General features: G+C 33.7%; 1 protein-coding gene across 2 annotated transcripts in view; it reads right to left on the minus strand.

Annotated features, from left to right (window-relative positions):
• Positions 1-21,228, minus strand: part of LOC142356079 (histone-lysine N-methyltransferase SETDB1-B-like) — a 67,607-nt gene that overhangs the window by 28,698 nt on the left and 17,681 nt on the right. Inside the window, exons 8-11 of one of the 2 annotated variants that reach the window (XM_075408060.1) lie at positions 19,915-20,133; positions 19,227-19,472; positions 17,213-17,529; positions 42-765 (exon numbers count right to left, since the gene is read on the minus strand). In XM_075408060.1, the coding sequence (XP_075264175.1) occupies positions 42-765; positions 17,213-17,529; positions 19,227-19,472; positions 19,915-20,133 (1,506 nt within the window). Of the gene's footprint in view, positions 1-41; positions 778-17,212; positions 17,530-19,226; positions 19,473-19,914; positions 20,134-21,228 lie in introns of both variants that reach the window. The other variant, XM_075408055.1, reaches the window with a different exon arrangement.

Raw genomic sequence — 21,228 nt, forward strand, 5'->3', positions numbered from 1 at the left:
TTGCGTCTCGCTATAATGGTAAAGAACCAAAATAACCTTACCCAAACTCTAGGCGAGATGTTAAGCGTCTGTGATCGTATCCTGCATTAGAATGAGACGCTTTTTTCTTCGATTTCTTGTTACGACCCTCTCGAGTTGTTTCAATTGTCAACTGGCAACAGCGACATTTCTTCTTATCCCAGCAGTTATCAGTGCAATCACAACAAACCATAAAACCCGGATCTGTATTCATCATAGCTTCAACCTCTCGACTCGGTTGCCGCTCCAGAATATAATTCAAAAATACAGGCTCGGAATCGTCTACGTTGTTTACAACTCGGATAGGAATTTGTTCAACGCCATTCGAGACATCGTTTTTGATTGGATCTGATTCTAATTCAACTGAATCGTAGATATTGAGGATCTCTGGGTCAAAACTGAAGGTATCAATCGGCAGATCACACCTAGTCGATGATAAATAAGCATCTAACTCGTTTAAATCTCTCAGCCGCTTTCCACAAGGTGTTTTGTACACAACTGCAACTTTTCTGTTATCGTTTTTGAATACCGGCAGCTTTGTGTGAATTAACTCCCGTTCAAAGCCAGCAAAAACTGGTTTCTGTAAAATACATTTCATCTTTCTATCACTGCATTTAGATGAAGACGGAATGTCCAGACAATGAGGCGTGCACTTTTTGTGGTTCCTGAGATTGGAGCGTTTCTGGGGTACAAAATCATTAGCCCACTTTTTTCCGCCGAAGAAACGCGAACTCTTCTTAGTTTCACCTAAAAAGTCATCTATCGATCGGCAATTTAAAACATAAACCGACAAATGTCGGAAGAACTGCTCTTGAACGACAGGCGAGGCAATTTAATTCAGATCAATTTTTCTTTACGGGTGCAAAAAACCTGTCCCCCGCCGGGATTCCAACCACTGACCTCTCGATCCACCGCCTGCAGCACTAACCACTGTGCTACGAAGCACTTACCTCTGATATTCTACAACCGATTTTATATATGCTTTACTTCGTAGCAATAGAGATCACTCAAAAATGAAGAACGAAAGTGAGAAAAAGTCACTTGAGAAGTCAAAGAATGTTTTAGAAGAAACTAGCAGGCCCGCAAAAGCATCGCAAAAAAATCATTTAAAAGAATAGGTTTAAAATTGAGATTTTTTCGTACCAGCTCGGGCTGTAAGCCACGCCCATCCTTCAACAGCCAGACGTATTACGTTACGTTACCGATGTATTTGGTTTAGTATATTACCCCGAGTAACACCAATTTTTTTATTAAAGACTTAATTGGCTGAGATATATTGCAAATTTAAGTACCGCTAAGACTTGTACAGATAACGAACTTCTACATGTTAGCTGAGCGCAAATCATATAAAACATTAATTTATATGTTTAAGGTGCGGTCAAACAGGCAAAGAGCGGATGAGAATTGAATCCTAATTTTTAGAAAAAAATCGCATCTTTCGAGATCACATTTTATACTCCCAAATTACCTATAAATTCCAAGTCCAACACCCAAACACGAATGAACGATTCAAATCCCCCATACTCAAAAGAGCTGCGGCACTTACAGCTGAAAGCCCCGAGGGGATTACATGTGCTGCAAGTGCCGACCAACTGGGAGCGCGAAAGCTGGAGATGAAAAGTCCAAACGTGTCCAAGTGAAGGACTTGGCCAATCTACCTCCATCATAATTGGAGGTGAACATTAACAATCTATTACAGTAGATGAGGTCGTCACATACGACGTAATCTTAAATTCGTGCTTAAAAAAGTGAGAAAAGAAAGTGAGAAAAGAAAGTGAGAAGAGAAAGTGAAGAAAAGTGAGAAAAGATAGTGAGAAAAGAAAGTGGGAGAAGAAAGTGGGAAAAGAAAGTGAGGGAAAAAAGCGAGAAAAGAAAGTGAGAACGGAAAGTGAGAACAGAAAGTGAGAAAAGAAAGTGAGAAGAGAAAGTGAGAAAAGAAAGTGAGAAAAGAAAGTGAGAAAAGAAAGTGTGAAAAGAAAGTGAGAAAAGAAAGTGAGGAAAGTGAGAAAAGAAAGTTAGAAAAAAGGGAGGAAAAAATGAGAAAAGAAAGCGAGAAAAGGAAGTGAGAAAGAAAGTGGGAAAAGCAAGTGAGAAATGGAAGTGAGAAAAGAAAGTGAGAAAAAACGAGAAAAGAAAGTGAGAAAAGAAAAAGAGAAAAGAAAAAGAGAAAAGAAAAAGAGAAAAGAAAGTGAGAAAAGAAAATGAGAAAAGAAAGTGAGCAAAGAAAGTGTGAAAAAGAAAGTGAAAAAAAAGTGAGAAAAGAAAGTGAGAAAAGAAAGTGAGAAAAGAAAGTTGGAAAAGAAAGTGAGAAAAGAAAGAGAGATAAGAAAGTGAGATAAGAGAAATAAGAACGTGAGAAAAGAAAGTGAGAAAAGAAAGTGAGAAAAGAAAGTGAGAAAAGAAAGTGAGAAAAGAAAGTGAGAAAAGAAAGTGAGAAAAGGAAGTGAGAAAGAAAGTGAGATAAGAAAGTGAGATAAGAAAGTGAGATAAGAAAGTGAGATAAGAAAGTGAGATAAAAAAGTGAGATAAAAAAGTGAGAAAAGAAAGTGAGAAAAGAAAGTGAGAAAAGAAAGTGAGAAAAGAAAGTGAGAAAAGAAAGCTAAGAAAGTAAGTGAGAAAAGAAAAAGAGAAAAGAAAAAGAGAAAAGAAAGTGAGAAAAGAACGGGAGAAAAGAAAGTGAGAAAAGAAAGTGAGAAAAGAAAAAGAGAAAAGAAAGTGAGAAAACAAAGTGAGCAAAGAAAGTGGGAAAAGAAAGTGAAAAAAAAAGTGAGAGAAGAAAGTGAGAAAAGAAAGTTGGAAAAGAAAGTCAGAAAAGAAAGTGAGAAAAGAAAGAGAGATAAGAAAGTGAGATAAGAGAAATAAGAACGTGAGAAAAGAAAGTGAGAAAAGAAAGTGAGAAAAGAAAGTGAGAAAAGAAAGTGAGAAAAGAAAGTGAGAAAAGAAAGTGAGAAAAGAAAGTGAGATAAGAAAGTGAGATAAGAAAGTGAGATAAGTGAGATAAGAAAGTGAGATAAGAAAGTGAGATAAAAAAAAGTGAGATAAAAAAGTGAGAAAAGAAAGTGAGAAAAGAAAGTGAGAAAAGAAAGTGAGAAAAGAAAGATTAGAAAGTAAGTGAGAAAAGAAAAAGAGAAAAGAAAAAGAGAAAAGAAAGTGAGAAAAGAACGGGAGAAAAGAAAGTGAGAAAAGAAAAAGAGAAAAGAAAGTGAGAAAACAAAGTGAGCGAAGAAAGTGGGAAAAGAAAGTGAAAAAAAAGTGAGAGAAGAAAGTGAGAAAAGAAAGTTGGAAAAGAAAGTGAGATAAGAAATTGAGATAAGAAAGTGAGAAAAGAAAGTGAGAAAAGAAAGTGAGAAACGAAAGTGAGAAAAGAAAGTGAGAAAAGAAAGTGAGAAAAGAAAGTGAGAAAAGAAAGTGAGAAAGTAAGAGAGAAAAGAAAGTGAGAAAAGAAAGAGAGAAAAAGAAAGTGAGAAAAGAAAGTGAGAAAAAAGGAGGACAAAATGAGAAAAGAAAATGAGAAAAGAGAGTGGAAACGAAAGTGAGAAAAAAAGTGAAAAAAGAAAGTGAGAAAAGAAAGTGAGAAGAGAAAGTGAGATAAGAAAGTGAGATAAGAAAGTAAGATAAGAAAGTGAGATAAGAAAGTGAGAAAAGAAAGTGAGAAAGAAAGTGAGAAAAGAAAGTGAGAAAAGAAAGTGAGAAAAGAAAGTGAGATAAGAAAGTGAGATAAGAAAGTGAGATAAGAAAGTGAGATAAGAAAGTGAGAAAAGAAAGTGAGAAAAGAAAGTGAGAAACGAAAGTGAGAAAAGAAAGTGAGAAAAGAAAGTGAGAAAAGAAAGTGAGAAAAGTAAGTGAGAAAAGAAAGTGAGAAAAGAAAGAGAGAAAAGAAAGTGAGAAAAGAAAGTGAGAAGAGAAAGTGATAAAAGAAAGTGAGAAAAGAAAGTGAGAAAAGAAAGATAGAAAAAAGGGAGGAAAAAATGAGAAAAGAGAGTGGAAACGAAAGTGAGAAAAAAAAGTGAAAAAAGAAAGTGAGAAAAGAAAGTGAGAAGAGAAAGTGATAAAAGAAAGTGAGAAAAGAAAGTGAGAAAAGAAAGATAGAAAAAAGGGAGAAAAAAATGAGAAAAGAAAGCGAGAAAAGGAAGTGAGAAAGAAAGTGAGAAAAGAAAGTGAGACAAGAAAGTGAGAAATGAAAGTGAGAAAAGAAAGTGTGAAAAAAACGAGAAAAGAAAGTGAGAAAAGAAAAGGAGAAAAGAAAAAGAGAAAAGAAAGTGAGAAAAGAAAGTGAGAAAAGAAAGTGAGAAAAGAAAGTGAGAAAAGAAAGTGAGAAAAGAAAGTGTGAAAAGAAAGTGAGAAAAGGAAGTGAGAAAAGAAAGTGAGAAAAGAAAGTGGGAAAAGAAAGTGAGAAAAAAAATTGAGAAAAGAAAATGAAAAAACGAGAAAAGAAAGTGAGAAAAGAAATAAAGAAAAGAAAGTGAGAAAAGAAAGTGAGAACAGAAAGTGTGAAAAGAAAGTGAGATAAGAAAGTGAGAAAAGAAAGTGAGAAAAGAAAGATAGAAAAAAGGGAGGAAAAAATGAGAAAAGAAAGCGAGAAAAGGAAGTGAGAAAGAAAGTGAGAAAAGAAAGTGAGACAAGAAAGTGAGAAATGAAAGTGAGAAAAGAAAGTGTGAAAAAAACGAGAAAAGAAAGTGAGAAAAGAAAAGGAGAAAAGAAAAAGAGAAAAGAAAGTGAGAAAAGAAAGTGAGAAAAGAAAGTGAGAAAAGAAAGTGAGAAAAGAGAGTGTGAAAAGAAAGTGAGAAAAGGAAGTGAGAAAAGAAAGTGAGAAAAGAAAGTGAGAAAAGAAAGTGGGAAAAGAAAGTGAGAAAAGAAATTGAGAAAAGAAAATGAAAAAACGAGAAAAGAAAGTGAGAAAAGAAATAAAGAAAAGAAAGTGAGAAAAGAAAGTGAGAAAAGAAAGTGAGAACAGAAAGTGTGAAAAAAAGTGAGATAAGAAAGTGAGAAAAGAAAGTGAGAAAAGAAAGCGAGAAAAGAAAATGAGAAAAGAAAGTTAGAAAAGAACTTGAGAAAAGAAAGTGAGAAAAGAAAGTGAGAAAAGTAAGTGAGAAAAGAAAGTGAGAAAAATAAGTGAGAAAAGAAAATCAGAAAAGAAAGTGAGAAAAGAAAGTGAGAAAAGAAAGTGAGACAAGCAAGTGAGAAAAGAAAAAGACAAAAGAAGGTGAGAAAAGAAAGTGAGAAAAGAAAGTGAGAAAAGAAAAGGAGAAAAGAAAGTGAGAAAAGAAAGTGAGAAAAGAAAGAGAGAAAAGAAAGTGGAAAAGAAAGTGAGAAAAAAGGGAGGAAAAAATGAGAAAAGAAAATGAGAAAAGAAAGTGAGAAAAGAAAGTGAGAAAAGAAAGTGAGAAAAGAAAGTCAGAAAAGAAATAAAAAAGAAAGTGAGAAAAAAGAAAGTGATAAAAGTGAGTGAAAAGAAAGTGAGAAAAGAAAGTGAGAAAAGGGAGAAAAAAGGGAGAAAAGAAAGATTGAAAAGAAAGTGAGAAAAGTAAGTGAGAAAAGAAAATGAGAAAAGAAAGTGAGAAAAGAAAGTGAGACAAGAAAGTGAGACAAGAAAGTGAGACAACAAAGTGAGAAAAGAAAGTGAGAAAAGAAAGAGAAAAGAAGGAGAGAAAAGAAAGTGAGAAAAGGAAAGGAGAAAAGAAAGTGAGAAAATAAAGTGAGAAAAGAAAGAGAGAAAAGAAAGTGAGAAAAGAAAGTGAGAAAAAAAGGGAGGAAAAAATGAGAAAAGAAAGTGAGAAAAGAAAGTGAGAAAAGAAAGTCAGAAAAGAAAGTGAAAAAAGAAAGTGAGAAAAGAAAGTGAGAAAAAAGAAAGTGATAAAAGTGAGTGAGAAAAGAAAGTGAGAAAAAAAGTGAGAAAATAAAGTGAGATATGAAAGTGAGAAAAAACGAGAAAAGAAAGTGAGAAAAGAAAAAGAGAAAAGAAAAAGAGAAAAGAAAGTGGGAAAGTGAGACAAGAAAATGAAAAAACGAGAAAAGAAAGTGAGAAAAGAAATAAAGAAAAGAAAGTGAGAAAAGAAAGTGAGAAAAGAAAGTGAGAAAAGAAAGTGAGAACAGAAAGCGTGAAAAGAAAGTGAGATAAGAAAGTGAGATAAGAAAGTGAGATAAGAAAGTGAGAAAAGAAAGCGAGAAAAGAAAGTGAGAAAAGAACTTGAGAAAAGAAAGTGAGAAAAGAAAGTGAGAAAAGTAAGTGAGAAAAGAAAACGAGAAAAGAAAGTGAGAAAAGAAAGTGAGAAAAGAAAGTGAGAAAAGAAAGTGAGAAAAGAAAAAGAGAAAAGAAGGTGAGAAAAGAAAGTGAGAAAAGAAAGTGAGAAAAGAAAGTGAGAAAAGAAAGTGAGAAAAAAGGGAGGAAAAAATGAGAAAAGAAAATGAGAAAAGAAAGTGAGAAAAGAAAGTGAGAAAAGAAAGTGAGAAAAGAAAGTGAGAAAAGAAAGTGAGAAAAGAAAGTGAGAAAAGAAAGAGAGAAAAGAAAGTGAGAAAAGAAAGTGAGAAAAAAGGGAGGAAAAAATGAGAAAAGAAAATGAGAAAAGAAAGTGAGAAAGGAAAGTGAGAAAAGAAAGTGAGAAAAGAAAGTGAGAAAAGAAAATGAGAAAAGAAAGTGAGAAAAGAAAGTGAGAAAAGAAAGTGAGACAAGAAAGTGAGAAAAGAAAGTGAGAACAGAAAAAGAGAAAAGAAGGTGAGAAAAGAAAGTGAGAAAAGAAAAGGAGAAAAGAAAGTGAGAAAAGAAGGTGAGAAAAGAAAGAGAGAAAAGAAAGTGAGAAAAGAAAGTGAGAAAAAAGGGAGGAAAAAATGAGAAAAGAAAAAGAGAAAAGAAAATGAGAAAAGAAAGTGAGAAAAGAAAGTGAGAAAAAAAAGTGAGAAAAGAAAGTCAAGAAAAGAAAATGAAAAAAGAAAGTGAGAAAAGAAAGTGAGAAGAAAGTGATAAAAGTGAGTGAGAAAAGTAAGTGAGAAAAGAAAGTGAGAAAAGGGAGAAAAAAGGGAGAAAAGAAAGATTGAAAAGAAAGTGAGAAAAGTAAATGAGAAAAGAAAATGAGAAAAGAAAGTGAGAAAAGAAAGTTAGAAAAGAAAGTGAGACAAGAAAGTGAGAAAAGAAAGTGAGAAAACAAAAAAAAGAAGGTGAGAAAAGAAAGTGAGAAAAGAAAAGGAGAAAAGAAAGTGAGAAAAGAAAGTCAAGAAAAGAAAATGAAAAAAGAAAGTGAGAAAAGAAAGTGAGAAGAAAGTGATAAAAGTGAGTGAGAAAAGTAAGTGAGAAAAGAAAGTGAGAAAAGGGAGAAAAAAGGGAGAAAAGAAAGATTGAAAAGAAAGTGAGAAAAGTAAATGAGAAAAGAAAATGAGAAAAGAAAGTGAGAAAAGAAAGTTAGAAAAGAAAGTGAGACAAGAAAGTGAGAAAAGAAAGTGAGAAAACAAAAAAAAGAAGGTGAGAAAAGAAAGTGAGAAAAGAAAAGGAGAAAAGAAAGTGAGAAAAGAAAGTGAGAAAAGAAAGAGAGAAAAGAAAGTGAGAAAAGAAAGTGAGAAAAAAGGGAGGAAAAAATGAGAAAAGAAAATGAGAAAAGAAAGTGAGAAAAGAAAGTGAGAAAAGAAAGTGATAAAAGAAAGTCAGAAAAGAAAGTGAAAAAAGAAAGTGAGAAAAGAAAGTGAGAAAAAAAAGTGATAAAAGTGAGTGAAAAGAAAGTGAGAAAAAAAGTGAGAAAATAAAGTGAGATATGAAAGTGAGAAAAAAACGAGAAAAGAAAGTGAGAAAAGAAAAAGAGAAAAGAAAAAGAGAAAAGAAAAAGAGAAAAGAAAGTGGGAAAGAAAGTGAGACAAGAAAGTGAGAAAAGAAAGTGGGAAAAAGAAAGTGAAAAAAGAAAGTGAGAAAAGAAAGTGAGAAAAGAAAGTGGGAAAAGAAAGTGAGAAAAGAAATTGAGAAACGAAACTGAAAAAACGAGAAAAGAAAGTGAGAACATAACCGGCAGATTGCCGGAATAGCTGCGAATGAATAGACCTGCGTGCCATATAATAGAGATAGAAACAGATACAGATCTAAATTGAAAACAAAAATCGACGTCGCTCAAAAAACTAGGTAAAAAACATTCAGCAATAAATTAATAACGCTTGTTAAAATTCATTCCACAGAAGCCTCTTATCAGGGACCATTACTGCACATATGAGTTCCTTTGACCTTAAACAAATTCAAACTAAACTTAAGTTTTAAAGTGCAAAAGTCATTTTATTGAGTGAGGTAAGTCACGTATGATCAAAATCTAATCACGCAAATAACCTAAAAACTTTTACTAAAGCGAGTGAGAAATGACGTCACGCGCGCAAATGCCGTTAGTGAGAGGAAGAAGTCATTCAGAAAATTTGACTTTTTCAGCTTTGCTGTGTGAACAAATGTAAAACGAAAAAAGAGCGTCAGACGACGAAACAAAAAAACCAAGAGCACCGCAATATAGCTTCGCTCAGCTTACAGCTTCGCAGCTATAAAAAAAAAATAAAGAAAAGAAAGTGAGAAAAGAAAGTGAGAAAAGAAAGTGAGAACAGAAAGTGTGAAAAGAAAGTGAGATAAGAAAGTGAGAAGAGAAAGTAAGAAAAGAAAGAGAGAAAAGAAGAGAGAAAGTGATAGAAGAAAGTGAGAAAAGAAAGTGAGAAAAGAAAGTGAGAAAAAGGGAGGAAAAAATGAGAAAAGAAAATGAGAAAAGAAAATGAGAAAAGAAAGTGAGCAAAGAAAGTGAGAAAAGAAAGTGAGAAAAGAAAGTCAGAAAAGAAAGTGAAAAAAGAAAGTGAGAAAAGAAAGTGAGAAAAAAGAAAGTGAGAAAAGAAAGTTAGAAAAAAAACGAGAAAAGTGAGAAAACAAAGTGAGAAAAGAAAAAAAGAAAAGAAAAAGAGAAAAGAAAGTGAGAAAAAAAAGTGAGAAAAGAAAGTGAGAAAAGAAAGTGCGAAAAGAAAGTGAAAAAGAGAAAGTGAGAAAAGAAAGTGGGAAAAGAAACTGAGAAAAGAAAGTGAGAAAAAAGGGAGGAAAAAATGAGAAAAGAAAGTGAGAAAAGAGAGAAAAGAAAGTGAGAAAAGAAAGTGATAAAAGTGAGTGAGAAAAGAAAGTGAGAAAAGAAAGAAAGAAAGTGAGAGAAGAAAGTGAGAAAAGAAAGTGAGAAAAGAAAGTGAGAAAAGAAAGTGAGAAAAGTGCGAAAAAAGTGAGAAAAGAAAGTGAGAAAAGAAAGTGAGAAAAGTAAGTGAGAAAAAAAGTGAGAAAAAAAAGTGAGAAAAGAAAGTGAGAAAAGAAAGTGAGAAAAGAAAGTGAGAAAAGAAAGTGAGAAAAGAAAGTGAGAAAAAATGTGAGAAAAGAAAATGAGAAAAGAAAGTGAGAAAAGAGAGAAAAGAAAGTGAGAAAAGAAAGTTAGAAAACAAAGTGAGAAAAGAAAGTGAGAAAAGAAAGTGAGAAAAGAAAGTGAGAAAAGTGCGAAAAAAGTGAGAAAAGAAAGTGAGAAAAGTAAGTGAGAAAAAAAGTGAGAAAAAAAAGTGAGAAAAGAAAGTGAGAAAAGAAAGTGAGAAAAGAAAGTGAGAAAAGAAAGTGAGAAAAGAAAGTGAGAAAAAAAGTGAGAAAAGAAAATGAGAAAAGAAAGTGAGAAAAGAGAGAAAAGAAAGTGAGAAAAGAAAGTTAGAAAACAAAGTGAGAAAAGAAAGTGAGAAAAGAAAGTGAGAAAAGAAAGTGATAAAAGAAAGTGAGAAGAGAAAGTGAGAAAAGAAAGAGAGAAAAGAAGAGAGAAAGTGATAGAAGAAAGTGAGAAAAGAAAGTGAGAAAAGAAAGTGAGAAAAGAAAGTGAGAAAATAAAATGAGAAAAGAAAGTGAGAAAAAAAAGTGAGAAAAGAAAGAGAAAAGTGCGAAAAAAGTGAGAAAAAAAGTGAGAAAAGAAAGTGAGAAAAAAAGTGAGAAAAGAAAGTGAGAAAAAAGTGAGAAAAAAAAGTGAGAAAAAAAGTCAGAAAAGAAAGTGAGAAAAGAAAGTGATAAAAGAAAGTGAGAAAAGAAAGTGAGAAAAGAAAGTGAAAAAGAGAAAGTGAGAAAAGAAAGTGGGAAAAGAAACTGAGAAAAGAAAGTGAGAAAAAAGGGAGGAAAAAATGAGAAAAGAAAGTGAGAAAAGAAAGTGAGAAAAGAGAGAAAAGAAAGTGAGAAAAGAAAGTGATAAAAGTTAGTGAGAAAAGAAAGTGAGAAAAGAAAGAAAGAAAGTGAGAGAAGAAAGTGAGAGAAGAAAGTGAGAAAAGAAAGTGAGAAAAGAAAGTGAGAAAAGTGCGAAAAAAAGTGAGAAAAGAAAGTGAGAAAAGAAAGTGAGAAAAGTAAGTGAGAAAAAAAATGAGAAAAAAAGTGAGAAAAGAAAGTGAGAAAAGAAAGTGAGAAAAGAAAGTGAGAAAAGAAAGTGAGAAAAGAAAGTGAGAAAAAAAGTGAGAAAAGAAAATGAGAAAAGAATGTGAGAAAAGAGAGAAAAGAAAGTGAGAAAAGAAAGTGAGAAAAGAAAATTAGAAAACAAAGTGAAAAAGAAAGTGAGAAAAGAAAGTTAGAAAAGAAAGTGATAAAAGAAAGTGAGAAGAGAAAGTGAGAAGAGAAAGTGAGAAGAAAGAGAGAAAAGAAGAGAGAAAGTGATAGAAAGTGAGAAAAGAAAGTGAGAAAAGAAAGTAAGAAAAGAAAATGAGGAAAGTGAGAAAAGAAAGAGAGAAAAGTGCGAAAAAAGTGAGAAAAAAAGTGAGAAAAGAAAGTGAGAAAAAAAGTGAGAAAAAGTGAGAAAAAAAGTGAGAAAAAAAAGTGAGAAAAAAAGTGAGAAAAGAAAGTGAGAAAAGAAAGTGAGAAAAGTGCGAAAAAAAGTGAGAAAAGAAAGTGAGAAAAGTAAGTGAGAAAAAAAGTGAGAAAAAAAAGTGAGAAAAGAAAGTGAGAAAAGAAAGTGAGAAAAGAAAGTGAGAAAAGAAAGTGAGAAAAGAAAGTGAGAAAAGAAAGTGAGAAAAGAAAGTGAGAAAAGAAAGTGAGAAAAAAAGTGAGAAAAGAAAATGAGAAAAGAAAGTGAGAAAAGAGAGAAAAGAAAGTGAGAAAAGAAAGTGAGAAAAGAAAGTTAGAAAACAAAGTGACAAAAGAAAGTGAGAAAAGAAAGTGAGAAAAGAAAGTGATAAAAGAAAGTGAGAAGAGAAAGTGAGAAAAGAAAGAGAGAAAAGAAGAGAGAAAGTGATAGAAGAAAGTGAGAAAAGAAAGTGAGAAAAGAAAATGAGAAAAGAAAGTGAGAAAAGAAAGTGAGAAAAAGAGAGAAAAGTGCGAAAAAAGTGAGAAAAAAAGTGAGAAAAGAAAGTGAGAAAAAAAGTGAGAAAAGAAAGTGAGAAAAAAGTGAGAAAAAAAGAGAGAAAAAAAGTGAGAAAAGAAAGTGAGAAAAGAAAGTGAGGAAAGTGAGAAAAAAAGTGAGAAAAGAAAGTGAGGAAAGTAAAAGAAAGTGAGAAAAGAAAGTGAGAAAAGAAAATGAGAAAAGAAAAGAAAGTGAAAAAGAGAGAAAAGAAAGTGAGAAAAGAAAGTGAGAAAAGAAAGTTAGAAAACAAAGTGAGAAAAGAAAGTGAGAAAAGAAAGTGAGAAAAGAAAGTGAGAAAAGAAAGTGAGAAAAGAAAGTGATAAAAGAAAGTGAGAAGAGAAAGTGATAGAAGAAAGTGAGAAAAGAAAGTGAGAAAAGAAAGTGAGAAAAGAAAGTGAGAAAAGAAAGTGAGAAAAGAAAATGAGAAAAGAAAGTGAGAAAAGAAAGTGAGAAGAGAAAGAGAGAAAAGTGCGAAAAAAGTGAGAAAAAAAGTGAGAAAAGAAAGTGAGAAAAAAGTGAGAAAAGAAAGTGAGAAAAAAAGTGAGAAAAAAAGTGAGAAAAAAAGTGAGAAAAGAAAGTGAGAAAAGAAAGTGAGGAAAGTGTGAAAAAAAGTGAGAAAAGAAAGTGAGGAAAGTAAAAGAAAGTGAGAAAAGAAAGAGAGAAAAGAAAGTGAGAAAAGAAAGTGAGAAAAGAAAGTGAGAAAAGAAAGTGAGAAAAGAAAGTGAGAAAAGAAAGTGAGAAAAGAAAGTGAGAAAAGAAAGTGAGAAAAGAAAAAGAAAGCGAGAAAAGAAAGTGGGAAAGTGAGCAAAAGAAGGTCTTTTTGATAGTTGCTCTCAATTTATCTATTTCGGGGCGCTTTCTGAAGGCTCTGCTCAACTTTTTGAGTTTCTTTCTGTCAGACTCTTGGCTTTTCGTTTTATAGTCCTTTTATTGGTAAAGCAGTCAATTCTGAAAGTTATCTTTAACGAAGAAAAGCGAAAAACGTTTTAGCCAAGAGAAGCGAAGAAAAGTTATAGCGAAGAAAAGTCAGGAGGATAACTGAATTGCAGGATAAGAGTCTGAGAAAATGAAAAAAAACTGAGCAAAACCTCACAAACCTTTAGACCAGTTCAGACCTGCCCGCCCTAATTAATTTTGATCACCAATGGATGCTTACCAAATCGTTGGCCATCTGGGATATGCAAAAAGGAATGATAATATGTAAAAAGAACAATCAGTATTGCATTAAAACAATTCAATGTAACGGTTAACCTCAGTTAAATGTCAACAGTTCAAGGTTTCACACGCGTGCACGCAAACACACATACATACACAAACGCACAAGGATAAAATTCAGTGGTTGTACTCCAAGCCATGGTTAACGTCAGTTAAATTTTATCAGTTGAAGGTCACAAACACACACACACACAAACACAGTCACATAGACGTAAGCGGTCAAGTTAAAAGAACGTTCGAAAACAAATCGAACGTTTGAAAAGCAAGCAAACGTTCGAAAACGAATTGAACGTCCCAAAACCGAAAAGAGCAAAATGATCATTTGAATGCCTACGTGCACACACACACACACGCGTGCGCACACATACGCATGCATGCTCACGGACACACGCACGCACACACATAAAACCAAGTCACAGAACACGCTGCATGTTTAAGGACCGTTAAAACATGTGAAGATTGGCGCTTAAACATGGTGGTATAGGATGCATGCATTACGCTAGGCTGCATGTTTAAGGGACGCTAAAACATGTGAAGATAGGCGCTTAAACATGGTGGTATAGCATTCGAGTTAGAATTAATATATAGAAGCGCAAAATTATCAAGCGAAAAATTTGCATAAAAAAGACACACACGTTTACAATAATTGCTATGAACTTCGTTCAAGAGCGATTAAACATACCCGGCCGATTGCCAAAAATAGCCGCCATGGATTCTCATAACCCCCATTGGGAATGAAAGAACAGAAACAAAAAAAATGATGGCTGTACAAAACTTTTTCGAAACTGGAGCTATTTTGCTCGAATTTTGTATTGAGACGTACTCCTTTTTCTCAATGAGAGGATGCAGGATTAGTCTCATTAAGAAAGGCAAACGACTAATGTCGGAAGATTTGCTCTCCAACGACTACAGGGAGCTCAAATCTATTACAGCCTGCTTCAGTCGGTTGGGACGGGGTTGCATAGATAAAATCACTCAGGAGGGCTTCAAATGACGTCATTGGAGGTCATTATTTTCCACTATAATCAATAAAACTAAAATTTGAAGGGCAAAAAAATTACACTAATTTTTGCACACTTTTCATTTGACTTTTATTTAGCTGCTCACACTTGCGCAGGAGACAGAAATTTTGATCACGCAAAAATAATTCAAGGGTGTAAAATTCACTAAGTCAGACCTGTCTCGCAAATATTTTGCATAAAGAAAGACCGACACGTTTACAATAATTGCTTCAAACTTAGTTTGAGAGTCCTTAAAAAGAGCGGAAATTAAATTCCAGGTAAAATATGGACAGGTTACAAGACCAAATAAAATTTAAGCATTTGACGTCAAGAGCGTCAGCCCATTAAAGTCCGCATAAACCAATTCACATAAATTTCACAGATTTAGAAACACAACCGGTAGATTGCCGGAAGTAGCCGACATTGATAATCATAACCACCAATTGCCATTCAAAGAACCGAAAAAATGGAAGATTGATTGTTGCACAAAAACAATTTTTCCAGCGTGAACTTTTTTATTTCATTTTGCAGTTATACAAACTCTTGTTTCACAATGAGAAAATACAGGGGGTAGTATCAATTACAAAAAGCATTAGAGATGGTAACAAAAATTTTTAAAAAACAGTTGAAGTAAAGGGCATCCAAAATTGAGCTTTAAAGGGTATGTCGTTTTTTTCCTTAATTTCCCTCTTTTGGTATAGACTCTGTTCATTTTAAGATCGCTGTGCTGAGGAATCGCTGTTTAAACACCATGAGAAGGAAGAATGAATGAAGCCGAAAAAATTTTCACACAATGCTGAACAAGCTATGAAATGAAAAAAAAACGAAACCAATTTTTATTCAACGTTATTCGACCAACAATTCAAAGAAATTTGATGGACACAACAAAACCTAGATTTATATTGCAAAATTAATGGGAGATCAAATCTATTTCAGCCTGCTTCAGTCCGGGGGGATAATTAAATTCACTAATGAGGGCTTCAGATGACGTCATTAGAGGTTACTATATACACCAAAAACCAAAAAATAAGTAAAAAATAGCTCCAATTTTAGCGTACTGTTTATGTTAATTTCAGTAGTGAACTTCCACCAATTGTGTTCAGCTTCTCACACTTATGAAAAGCCGCACTTGATTAAAAGATTTGACCTCAGACAAAAAAATTTTTACAATTCTATTTCCCGCTCTCTTGAAAACAGCGGTAAGAGCAAAAAACCTATTTTTGCTCAACTATTCAGCACTCACACCGCTAAAATTTTAACGGGTCGTAAAATATCAGCGCCGTAAAAACATTGAATTGGAACAAACCCCAGATTTACATTAATTGATGCTTCAGAGAAACGTTCTCAAAGTCTGAAGTTTACAAACATAATATACCTTTTAGTGTTAACTTTTAATCACAACCGTCAGATTGCCGGAAAATAGCCGCTTGTGTCCTTCCATGGAATTGAAACAACTAAAAAATAAGATAGACAGAATGACCGCCGGTCCTTTAATAGACCGCTAGACTTTTTGGTTAGATTTGGATTGTCATTTTTAAGAGACACATAAGCTCTATAAGGAAAAAACTCTAATGCAGCTTTTTCAATATTCGAAATCAAAAATTCAAAACTCTAATACTCAAGAATTAGGGCACATACATTTGGCACTACTTAGATGCACGCTATTGATCTTTAACTAGTAGATGTTCACAAAACTTCAAGTTTATTGAGTGAATTCAGAAGTCATTTTTTGAGTGAGGTAAGTCATGTGAGGAACTAAAAACAGAACAAATGACGTCAAGCACACAAATTTTAACTGCAAAGCAGTAGAAGTCACAAATTGAAAAAGTCAATGGTCGCAAGAATCCTCGATGGAGACGAACTAAAAAAACATAGCAGAAGTCCTAAATTACAATCCAAAGAATTGAATTAGCTTTGACCTTACAAAAAGTTAGCCGTGTTAGATGTCCAATGAGAGCAATTCGTTTGACACCATTGAGAATAAGCAATTTTACCACACGAACAAAAAACAAGCCAGACAAAAAAAATCAGATCTATTTTTTAAAGACATGGTCAAAATAAAAAAAAATCTAGGATCTCATGCAACTGATCAAATTCCCGTGTTTCCCATTATCAACCGATGAAACCTGTCATAAATGAGGTTAAGTGATAAGACAGCAATGAGACAAAGAAAGCACTATCTTTGCAATGAAAGGATTTGAAACAAAAAAAGCTGTCAGAAACCAACAAAAACGGTCAATAATGAGACAAAGATAAAAGATAATTAAGTTAAAAACAAAACTCGCAAAACTAAAAAAATCTATCATATTTCATGCAAACAATTGATGTCAAAGTCATAGAAGGCATCAGCTTTGAAACAATTTAATCGACAATAATAACCCCTATTAGCAACCTATGAGGCCTGTTATTAATGAGAATAAACGATGAGAACGAAAATTAAAAGTACAACAAAGTAAATTTTTAAGTAGTGTCAAAGTCATGAGAACTAATAAGCTTTCAATTCAGCTATTATTAGGTTATTTTGCACCTCGTTATCAACCAATGAGACCTGTAATTGATGATACTAAGTGATAAGACAACAGAAATAATTTTTGAAAGTGGGCGAAATCAAATATTCTTTAATGTTTCTTGTAGTGTACAGGTCATAAAAAGTTTCAGCCGCCCCTTGATGATTTCTAGCAATTTCAACTAGGCGCAATAAGAACACAGATGTATTATACTAAGAGCACTCAAGGGAAAGAAACTCTGAAAACAGAAGTCAAATTGACACACATGAAAAAACATAACCGACTAAACGTCGGAAGAATTACTCTCGAACGACTAGTGGGAGCTCTAATCAACAATTGCAGCCTGCTTCAGTTGGGGGGGGGGGGAGGGGGAGCCTGAATGGGACTAAGAAGTTCAATAGTGGGCTTCAAATAACCACATTAGAGGTTAACATATACAACTTTTAAGATTAAAAGTAAAACATGGCACCAATTTCTTTGGCGCACTTTTCATTTGACTTTTGGTATTAAATTGCCGCCAATTGAGTTCAGCTGCTTGAAATTGTGATTAAGAGAGAATTTTAGACCACGCGAAACGCAAAAAGTCAAAGCCGTAAAAGTCACTCGAAAAGTCAAAACTGTCAAGCGAAAATTTTGCATAAAACAAGACACAAGATTACAATAATTGCTATGAACTTCGTTCAAGAGCAATTAAAAACTCCCTCTGAAAAATTTGTTCAAACAATAATTTGTGTTTCCACTTCAAAGGTAACTTGAAAAAAGCACGCCTTCAACCTACTCTATTTTTTGCTCTTTTTAGTACTTCAGCGTGACAAAAATCTCTACTCTAATTTGACTTCTTACTGACGTGAAAAAGCCAAAAAAAGCGTGAACAGATCTTTTAAAAAAGACAGCACACAAATACAATCCAAATCCTTTGGATAGTAAAAACCACGATGTCCCCAATAATAGCCGCTATCGCTTCGCGACCATTAATCAGAGAAACAAAAATCCGAGTTTTTCGGCTAAAAAAATCTCACGGATACTAACTAATGGTCTGCTTCACATCTGCAAATTATCAAGTTACTACAATTGGCCGATTATAACCATGTGACTTCATTTTTTAAACACGACCGGGCAGTTAATATGGAGAAAAACTAACCTGTATTTTGCGCTGTCGAGGCTTTTCCGGTTTCCGATACGATTGCAGTCTTCGAAGGTTCATAGCCCCTCGCACCCATTTGTTGCGCCTTGCTCTCTTCTACAGGTTGTATACAATCGCCAGCAGTTCCACTTTTGGAGTTCCGCATGGATATTACTGCACTTCCTTCCACTTGAGTTCGATAAGGAGGAGCAGTAATTAATGCCGTAGAAGCTATAGTTGCTGTATCATTTCCACTGTTCAAACTCTCGCTCTCGTCTTCTGAAGAACTGGAGATTGTGATAATACGTTGTCCAGCAGTAGCTCGACTCCGGGACCTAATATAGAATCTCAGTTAACTAACTCCACCAATATCTCGTCTTATGTATGATGTCACGGTATTAAAGTTAAATAGACGAGAGAAATACATCAATTGATTCTTACTAACACACTTCACTTAAAATTTTGGAACACGCAATTGAGACCAGAAAGTGTCCATCTCAGAGTGCATAAAAATTTAATTGCACGTGCCTCTGTTCAGGTTATACTAACCTTCATTATATCGCCCTGCGGTTTATAAGGGGAGTGGGAATCGACCTAAAAATAAATAGGCGACAGATTGCCGGAATAGCCTCCTTTTTAATTAGGAACATTATTTTCCTTGGTTAGGTAAGTCACGTATGATCAAAATCTGATCACGCAAATGACCGAATGACAAAAGGTTTTTCTTGTTTCTAAGATAGAGTGGTAAATGACTCCACGCGCAAAGAAGACGTTAGTGAAGAAGAGGCCACTCAGAAAATTTGATCTTTTCAGCTTTGCTGTGTAAACAAATGAAATAAAATAAAGCGTCAGACGACAAACACAAAAAAAACATAGCCGGACGAAATCCGGAAGCGCCTCGAAGCGTTGGGTTTTATCAAACAAAACTCTAATAGCAGCCGAAAGCATTATCTTTTGTCTGGAAACTATTATTTCTTGCCTCAACAGAGTCTAATAAAACATTTGGTAGACTTTAACTTAAAACCGCTGTAGAAGAGAAATTTCAGCATAAACAACATTGCAGCAAGAAAAAATGCAGGATCCAATAAGAAAGCATACAGCCAACTTGACACTTACAGAAAATTTTGATAGAAAACTCACCCTAAAATTGTGATACCGGAAAATTTTTGTTTTATTAACGACTGGTAACGTTGAAAAATATCCTAAACTTCTAGCATAAACACCGTTTAGCTTAAAAACTGACCGGGTTAATATTCAAAAAATAACCCGTCATAAAAAATCAGAAATTTGCTACCCGAAAACACATTGGAAAAGCGTAAGTCAGGTATTTTTTAGAAACTGAACCGAACTAAAAACTTGAAATTAAAAATGTTTAGTTTGGGCGTAACAAAATTTTGAAAAATTTAACAAATACTTCTCTCTTGTTGGGATATCTTTGTTGAATGCCTTCAAACTATAGCAAAAGTAAAATAGAAAAATTCATTGCAAGAATTAGCAGAACCTCTGTCATATTTACTCATTACAAAGTCCGCTCAAAGATCCAACAATAAAGAATATACTGCAAAAAACCAAAATTCAATAAAATCAAAAAACTTGGGTCGATTTTGCACTTGAAACTCTATAATAAGCTGCCAAAATTATTGTGTTATCAATAAGAGGGTTACATAGTGCTGTTAAGTAAATAAAAAAATACTACAAACAAACAAATAAGCAAAAATTGAGCTAAAATGAACAACAAAACAGCTAAAAACGGTTATCTATATGAGCTATACTCACAAAAACACTTTTCAAAGTCGAAAAGTAATTCACCCCACACAGCGCATAAACACAAAATTTCTCTCCCTCTGAAATTGTTAATTCTCACGGCAATTTTACTCACTTTTGCTTTTAGGTCAAAACGGCGTTCGAACAAATAGTACTTCCGAAAAAAAAAGATCTCAAGAGAACCAATACTCATCTTCAAGTCGTAAAAAACAAGAACACGGCGATATAGCTGCGCTCTGCTACAATGAAAAATATTAAATTTAGATACCTAATTGATGATGCCTTGCCACTGGTTTTAGTTGATGTACTCAAGTTAGTTACTGACACACAAGACTCGGCTTCCAATGTACGTTTCAAAGGATTGGCTTTAAGCATCTTTTGCAGATGATGGCGAACAGTTTCAATTCGATCGGAGCCTCTGAAAATCCACTCGTACTTCATTCCCAGACCATCCAGGTCATCGAAGACCACCTTGATGATATTGCAGTCCACCGCGGCTATTAACGCATTGCTCCTTAAATAATAATTTACTTGCCAATACCAAAAGAAAATTCAGAACAGAAGAGAGTTATAACTCAGTTCGTTTACATAGACTTTTCGGAAAATCAAAAGTATTGGCCCGCGCCAGTCATGATTGCCAACGAAACACAATTTAATAACTAGAGACTGATTTATGTCTGAAGCTTAACTTCTGTAATAAAAACCACATCTCCGATTTGAATAATGCTGGTTTAAATAAAATGTCGAGGAAAACCTGCAGAAGCAAATTTGATTATTCATTCAACATTTTCAACTTCTTGTTTTGATTGCATGTTGTTTACTTGTATTCACTTGGTAAACAAACTCATTTCCTGAAAAGTTACTGAAACAAATTTTTTTTCAGTAACTTTTCAATCTTCCATGACATTTCTTGCAGTGTTTTATGACATTGATGATAAGATGATGCTAAGACATACCATCTACCATAGTCCTTGACTTTGATCACTTTTCCCTGCACTGTGTCTTGCAAGAGAAATCTCTTTGGGTAGAAATGGAAGTAGACCTCCAAAAATGAGCCCATCTCTCCGTCTACAAATTCTGTCCAGACATCTCCTGGTTCAGTGTCCACAAACAGGTGCCAAACAGATCCATGTGGAACGTACTGCACTTCACCAGAGTCGAAGAAGATCAAATACCTGCGATAATAAAAGTTAAGTACAAAAACCGATGCAATTATGGACAGAAAAGCCAGTCATTTGAAATCAAGAATCATGCCTGAAGAAGTCACTCGAAAAGTCAAATCGGTTAGTTGATAAAAACGATCAAGAAAATCATAGAAGAAATCCGGATACGAGTCGAAGTAAAAACCTGACGACATTAAATGACATACCCGGCAGATTGCCGGAAAATAGCCGCCGTTGATTCCAATAAGCATGATTGGGATTGAAAGAATAGAATATATTGAAAAAAAAAGATTTTTGTACAAAAACATTTTTAAGTCCGATTTATTTTGATGGCATTTCGTAGTTGAACATAACGTACTTCTGTTTCTTAGAGAGAGGCTACAGAGGCTACTATCAATACCAATAAGCATTAGAGATGGTAATAAGACTTATAGGAACGACGTTCAAATAGCGGGCATCTAAAATTGGGCTTTATGGCTTTATCCCGTTTCTACTTCTGACTTCAATTTTTTTTATCTGACTCTGTTCATTTTGAATTGCTTTGCTGAGCAACTGATGTTCAAAATCATTTTTAACAGAATGAGAAGAGAGAAACTAGCCTAGAGAAGTCAAAAAGATATCACGCAAAATGTTGAAAAAGCGGCAAAATGAGGTAAAGCGAAACATTTTTTTATTCGACGAAGTTGAAAAAAACATAGCAGGACAAGTCCTGACGTACAATTTAAAGAATTTTCATTGACTAAACAGAAAACTAGACCTAGAACGGACTATGAATGGTTTGGAAAAACCATTTAGAAAAAAATCCGATCCAAAAAATCGAAAAAACAGTAAGAATCAAAGTGAAATTGCCGCATATGAACAAAAAACCACTACCGATAAAGCGAATTGTTCAAACACCGTATTCTCACTCTACTTTAAAATTAGAGCGAAAAAATTTCACGCCGCAAAACCACTCGATTTTTCCCTCCATTTCCTGTTTCGGCGTGACCAAAATCACTACTCCAATTTGACTTCAAAAATCATGAAAATGTGTGATCAGACCTTAAAAAAAAAGACAGCGCCCCAATACAATTCAAATTCTTTGAATTGTAAAAAAAATAGGAGCGC

The sequence above is a fragment of the Convolutriloba macropyga genome, chromosome 2 (assembly GCF_964194025.1).
Source record: "Convolutriloba macropyga chromosome 2, txConMacr16.3, whole genome shotgun sequence".
Classification (NCBI taxonomy): domain Eukaryota; kingdom Metazoa; phylum Xenacoelomorpha; order Acoela; family Convolutidae; genus Convolutriloba; species Convolutriloba macropyga.